General features: G+C 38.9%; 1 protein-coding gene across 1 annotated transcript; it reads left to right on the forward strand.

Moving 5' to 3' along the window:
* The first annotated feature begins 602 nt into the window (after nt 1-602).
* On the forward strand, nt 603-3,270 carry LOC138829678 (zinc finger protein 658B-like). Its single transcript, XM_070026151.1, has one exon. It carries the CDS (start codon nt 662-664, stop codon nt 2,468-2,470), a length of 1,809 nt encoding a protein of 602 aa, XP_069882252.1. The 5' UTR covers nt 603-661; the 3' UTR covers nt 2,471-3,270.
* The last annotated feature ends 3,826 nt before the right edge of the window (nt 3,271-7,096 follow it).

Raw genomic sequence — 7,096 nt, forward strand, 5'->3', positions numbered from 1 at the left:
AGGGAAACCAATTTTAAAAATGCCACCAATCCCTAAAGTAATTCTTAGTGAGAAGTTAGAACTGAAGAGATGGAGGTATAAATCCTTACTCTCAGGAACCTTCCATGCTTAGCGGAAAGGCCAAGGGATGTATCAAACACCCTAATGGTCCCTAAATCTAGACAGTATTTCTGTTCCTCACCTAGTGGTTGAGAAGCAAAGCAGCAAAATGGATAAATTATTTCCACAAATTAAAAGAAAAATAATAGCTATTCCCTTAGGACCAAACCTCGAGGGTATTAAAGGCAAATGTTTAGTACTCAGTTTATAACTAATAGTGTGTAGCTGAATCATTTGCGTAATTAATTCCTTGAGAAAAACTGAAAAAAAACAAACAGAAAAACATTATTTACCATTGTAAAATGTCAGTACTACTTTGTTAACTAATACATTACAGAGAAAAGCTTATATTCTGCATCAAAGAGTTCCTGCTTTGATCTTTTAAAATCTGGTAACAGTTAGGATGTACGGAAATGCCTTTACTGTTACATTAAGGAATCTTGAGGTCTCATTTCTGTTTTTATCTGTCTTTCTATATCTCATTGTAGATGTCCAAGAAAAGGAGTACAGGACTAAGACCTCTCAGAGGAGTCCCTATGATTGTCTGTCTGAAGTCGGAGTCATGAATACTAACACAGGGGAGAAAAATGTGAAATTAATAACAACTTTTAATTTGAGATCCAAACCTAAGTCAGAGCTGATTAGGAATAATAGGAACTCCTTAGGGATAAGGACAGAGGACTTCAGGCAGTGTCAGAACATGCTTCTCCATGGCGAGTCTAATGGGATGTGTGCTGCTTATAGTCCTGGAGTATCTCCTGTAGTTAAAGAATCTAACCAATGTGGACAGTCTTTCACCCGGAAGACACACCTTACTGTCCATCAGAGAACACACACAGGAGAGAAACCTTATGAATGTAATGTGTGTGGAAAATCTTTCAGCCAGAAGGCACACCTTACTGTCCATCAGACAACACACACAAGAGAGAAACCCTATGAATGTAACGTGTGTGGAAAGTCTTTCATCCGGAAGGGAAACCTTACTTTTCATCAGAAAATTCACACAAGAAAGACACTTTATGAATGTAACAAATGTGGAAAATCTTTTCACTTGAAGGCAAATCTTACTGTCCATCAGAGAATACACACAGGAGAGAAACCTTATAAATGTAACGTGTGTGGAAAGTCTTTCATCCGGCAAGGAAACCTTACTTTTCATCAGAAAATTCACACAAGAAAGACACTTTATGAATGTAACAAATGTGGAAAATCTTTTCACTTGAAGGCAAATCTTACTGTCCATCAGCTAACACACACAGGAGAGAAACCTCATGAATGTAATGTGTGTGGAAAGTCTTTCAGCCAGAAGTCACACCTTACTGTCCATCTGACAACACACACAGGAGAGAAACCTTATGAATGTAACCTGTGTGGAAAGTCTTTCAGCCAGAAGGCACACCTTACTGTCCATCAGCTAACACACACAGGAGAGAAACCTTATGAATGTAATGTGTGTGGAAAGTCTTTCAGCCAGAAGGCACACCTCACTGTCCATCTGACAACACACACAGGAGAGAAACCTTATGAATGTAAGCTTTGTGGAAAGTCTTTCAGCAAGAAGTCATACCTCACTGTCCATCAGAGAACACACACAGGAGAGAAGCCTTATGAATGTATCCAGTGTGGGAAGTCTTTCACCCAGAAGGCAATCCTTACTGCCCACGAGAGAACACACACAGGTGAGAAACCTTATGAATGTAACCTGTGTGGAAAGTCTTTCATGCGGAAGTCAAAACTTACATATCACCACAGGATACACATAGGCGAGAAACCTTATGAATGTAATGTGTGTGGAAAGTCTTTCATCCAGAAGGCACACCTTACTGTCCATCAGAAAACACACACAGGAGAGAAACCTTATGAATGTAACGTGTGTGGAAAGTCTTTCACCCGGAAGGGAAACCTTACTTTTCATCAGAATATTCACACAAGAAAGACCCTTTATGAATGTAACAAGTGTGGAAAATCTTTTCACGTGAAGGCATATCTTCCTGTCCATCAGAGAACACACACAGGAGAGAAACCTTATGAATGTAAGAAATGTGGGAAGTCTTTCACCCAGAAGACAACCCTTAATGTCCATCAGACAACACACATAGGAGAGAAACCTTTTGAATGTAACCTGTGTGGAAAGTCTTTCACTCAGAAGGCACAGCTTACTGTCCATCAGCTAACACACACAGGAGAGAAACCTTATGAATGTAATGTGTGTGGAACGTCTTTCAGCCAGAAGACACACCTTACTGTCCATCTGACAAAACACACAGGAGAGAAACCTTATGAATGTAATCTGTGTGGAAAGTCATTCAGCCACAGGGGAAACCTTACTGTCCATTGGAGAACACACAGGAGTAAAACTTTAGGAATGTAACAGCTATGGAAAGAGTTTCACACAGAAATCAACCCTTATTTTTCATCAGAGAGCACAACACAGGAGAGAAGCCTTATGAATGCAACAAATGTGGAAAGAACCGTCAACAGGAGGCCACAGCCTAGCATATAAGAAAATTCACCCAAATGAGAAATCTCTAGAATGTAACAAGTAGGGAAAGTCTTTCATCTAGAAGAAAAGTCAGTTTGCAATAGAGAACCAACACAGGATACAAACCTTCTCAAGGTAGCAAATGTGGAGTTCTTCAACCAGTAGGCACAGCTCAGGGTTCATCATTGAACACACACACACACACACACACACAAGAGAAATCATGGCAATGTAAAACATGTAGAAATTTTTTCAAAAACGTTCTAAGTAAACTCTCAGTCATTCTTCCCTGAATGTCCATCTTCTAAAATATCTCAAGTTCCATTTCTAACATTCTCTATTGGGAGATCATCTTCTTGTAGATCTCCCAAATTCTAGGATGATATTTACCTTTTTCCTTTTATTTTGCTGTTAGTTTCATTTGAACTCATAGCCCTTTAGTTCCCTTTGGCTTTTATTCTCAAGCTTAGCACTCTACCCTTTGTGCCACATCTCTAATTTTGAGGTTGTTGTATTTAGTATCATGAGTCCTATCATTGGGAAGCAGTCTACTTTCTTCAAAGGTGTTTACAAAACTTACGAAAGTAAAACTGAAATGTTATAAATTAGGAAAATAAGTAGTTTATAGAATCTATAAAGAAATTGATTTAAGGAATTTGTAACACTTAAAAATGAGAAATATTTGAGGATTAAAGATGAGTAATAAAGTTGATTTAGTAAATACTTATTTTATGTGGTGAAATTCAATTAAAGTGACATAGAGTCCATTCAGATTTTATGTGGAAAGCAATTTTCAAATTTTTCTGTAAACCTAGAATACCTTCTATAACAGTGTCTTCCCCCCCCCCCCGGAAATGAACAGTTCTATAATTTTTATAGAGCTGGTAGAATTTGTCATATATTCATATTGTCTTTCACAACAGAATAGACAAAATACATACTTTAAGGAATATAGGTATGGCATAGTTGTTAGAGCATTAGCAAGTGAGCAAAAGTATCATGTACTGGCTTTGAGTCCCAGTCCTGGAGCTAAAAAATACAAAACATAATATACACTTAACATTCCACAATCCCATGTGTAAAAACAGCATTCTGAAGCCCCACATGAACATGTCTCCATAGCAACAGCTTATGAGGACTTTAGAGACATACTTGAGAATGTCCCAATGGTTCATGAATGTGAACCTCTTGGCTTTGAGTGACAAATTACAAGGGAAGGCATGCATCAGCAGGTCACCGGTGTGATTACATTGTGTGTGTGTGTGTGTGTGCATATCTATGTATGTAAATATACATATATATCAGTACAAATTCAACCAGTCACTTGAATCCATCCATAACCCTCCATATCACCATTCATTTTGGTAGATCTTTTCCACAATCATTGGTGCTACTAAGCAGAAGCCTACCTCTGAGTTTGGGATTTCACAAAAGTCTACTTCAGACAATGGGCTTCACAGAAGCCTACCTCTGAGAATGGGACTTCACAGGAGCCTACCTCAGAGAATGGGACTTCACAGAAGTCTACCTCAGAGAATGGGGCTTCAAAGAGGCCTACCTCCTAAAAAGGCTGGCAAGCCCCTGGGAAAGATATGTTCCTGTTTTTCTTTTTTTCGCTGTATAGGAGTGCCTATTAATCTTTTACTGCTCCTGTTGCTTGTTCTACTTACTCATGCTCAACTTTCCCTTATTCAGGGCTCTTTCTTGGAAGTGTTGACGACTCCAACATCTGATGAGTGTCCTGAGAACATGACTACTCACCAGAGTTAAGTGCTACCCTGAAAGCCCCTCTTATGGAGGCTATTAGACAAGTCATAAGCAAATATAAAAGTATTGGGAGGTTTCATGACGTCACTTCAGCAAAAGGAATTGTTTGTAAGAAATTTACAAGAAGCTGTAGGCATGGCTAGAGCAGAAAGAGTGTATGGCTATTGGAGACTTCCCTTTAATCCTGGAGCATAGACAATAGACTCATATAGATATCCTGTAGATAAGAAAGAAGTAGAGGAATATTTAGACCAAAAGCTTAATAAGATTCCTAAAAGGTTGGTAGATGGAAGGTGGCAATGGGTCAGAGGAAAATATTGGGATCCTCCATTTTCAAGAGGACCCCAGAGACTTACCCAGATCCATAACCTTTTGCAGGTGTGTATGATAAGGATGGCAACCATTGGGAAAACTACTTAGGAGAAAGAACTTCCTATTACTCTCTTGCATTTACTGAGAGACTTGCTAGATCTAGGCCTCCTTGGTGCTTACTATCAAAAAAGGAACAAGAATGATCTTATGAGACAGTCAAGGCCTCTATGGAGAGGAGAAAACGATTATGTGAAAGGGTTACAGAGAAGACACTATGAGCTTGAATTAGATACATGGCCAGATTTAACTAAGTATACTGAATATCATGATTTTTGGCCACAAAATGGGGACCCTCTAAAAAATGGCAAAGAAGAATATTTGCTTAGAAAAGATTTGAAATGCATAAAGTACAAAACTAAACAAAAGTAACAATAAAGTACTAGAGTTCATGCCTTTCTGTCCAGCACCTTGCCCATATGCTCTGGTTAATGGTTAATAGGTGATAAACATCTCGAAACAATTGTATTTCTTAAAAATAGAGGTAAAGCCAAAAACAAGTGCCTATCGTCATAGCTCATCATGCAAAAAACAAGATCAGGCGAGCAGCTGATGACCACCCAAGAACGAAGCCTTGCAGCAAGATTGTGTAACCTTTTGCCCTTTCTCATGGAGACTTATTCTATAAAAGCTTGTTATCCTCTGCAGTAAATCGCATTCAGCAGTCACTCCTCTTGTGTGAATTGTCTGTTGGCCATCTCCCCACCTATTCCAGTTACCTCCACTAGGTGTCCTCCGAGTCCCGACAGAGCCAGTCCATGGCACCTCCTTAATAAAAGAAAAACACATTCATCTCCCATGAATAGTTTCTCTGACACATTAGCACCTGAGAATATTCCTAGTTCCCAACTCAGCTTTTTTCTCCCTTTCACCCTGAGGAGTGTCTGAAACTCACCTGATGAAAACTGTTGGGTCAGTGTAAAGTATTTGGCTGATTTTAAGAGGTCTCAGAACACTTGTGAAGCAGCTGGGCACCTGTGGTTCACACATGTACTCCTATCTACTCAGAAGGCTGAGATCTGAGGATCATATTTCAAAACCAGCCCAGCTGCAGAAGTCATTGAAATTACTATTTCCAATTCACCCAATGGCTTGAAGGGAACATGTGGCTCAAGTGATACAGTACTAGTCATGAGCAATCAAGTGTAGGGACAGCACCTAGGCCCTGAGTTCAAGCCCCAGGACCAGCAAAAAAGCAAACAAACATCGAAGCCCTTATTCAGTACCAGCAATAATTCAAGGCATGTAAATACCAATATGTAAAGCTGCTGGACTTAGGCCGCTCATGCTTGCAATTCTGAAAGCTGAAGATCAATCTTTGAAGCTTGCCTGGGCAAAATGAACAGGGGACTCTTCTCCCCAATTAACCACCATAAAGGTCATAAGTAAAAGATATGTGGCTCAAGTGGTAGAGGACTAGCCTTAAGCAAAGAAGATCAAGAACAGCACCTAGGAAATGAGATCAAGTACTAACATTTGCATGTTTGACTGATGTACAGGAATCAATACCATTGTAGTAATTGAACTTCATTTTGTAATAATGCACACTTTTAAGGAATCCTCTTAAAACAGAAAGATAAGTTTCTTTGATAGGGTTGTGAAGCTAGTTCATTTAGTAGTTCCTCTAAACATTTCCCTTCCTTAATAATTAGGAACTCATTTGATTTGAGCACAGTAGTGTATTCATCTGAAATTAATAGAGTAAGCTAGGTATGTTTTAGCCGGTTTATAATTCAAAACATAGTGAAGGAAGACAGGATTTTCACCTCTTTGAGAGCAACATAGGCTACATAGCGAAACTCTGCTTCATTTGTATATACAAAATATATGTTAATATATACCATATAATATATACATGAGTGTGCAAGTGTGTATATATATGCATGTGTGTATATGTTTATATATTTATATACAAACATAGGTGCATACATATAAAGAAATTTGTTATTTGTAAGGAATATTAATGGTCATGGTTTCTCTGCTGATGATGTCAAACCACAGACAGTGTGTTGTTTTCTCATATATGTGTGTGTGTGAATGCCTGAGTTTCCCCAACTAAAACGGAGTATATGTATATGTATATATAGAGAGAGAGAGTATGGTCCAAACAGATTGGGACATGCTTTATGGCATTTGAATATTCATCTTATTTTGTATGGCAAAAGAGATAAAAGCAAAAAACCATGTAGGCACTGTTGGCTTGTGCCTGCAAGGGATTGATGGAATTTGCCTGTAAGCCCCCATAGTCAGGAGGCTGAGATATGAGGATCAAGGAATAGAGCAAGCACAGACCCAGAAGCCTACAAGACATTTGCTTCAATTAACCAGCAAAAAAGCTGAATGGGAGGCATGGCTCACATATCCTTGACCCAGGAGAGA

Source organism: Dipodomys merriami, unplaced genomic scaffold (assembly GCF_024711535.1).
Source record: "Dipodomys merriami isolate MVZ:Mamm:240054 unplaced genomic scaffold, mDipMer1.0.p SCAF_175, whole genome shotgun sequence".
Classification (NCBI taxonomy): Eukaryota; Metazoa; Chordata; class Mammalia; order Rodentia; family Heteromyidae; genus Dipodomys; species Dipodomys merriami.

Bases quoted from the DNA above. Each gene is read 5' to 3' on its own strand.
- LOC138829678 (XM_070026151.1), top strand. From the start codon at position 662: ATGAATACTAACACAGGGGAGAAAAATGTGAAATTAATAACAACTTTT.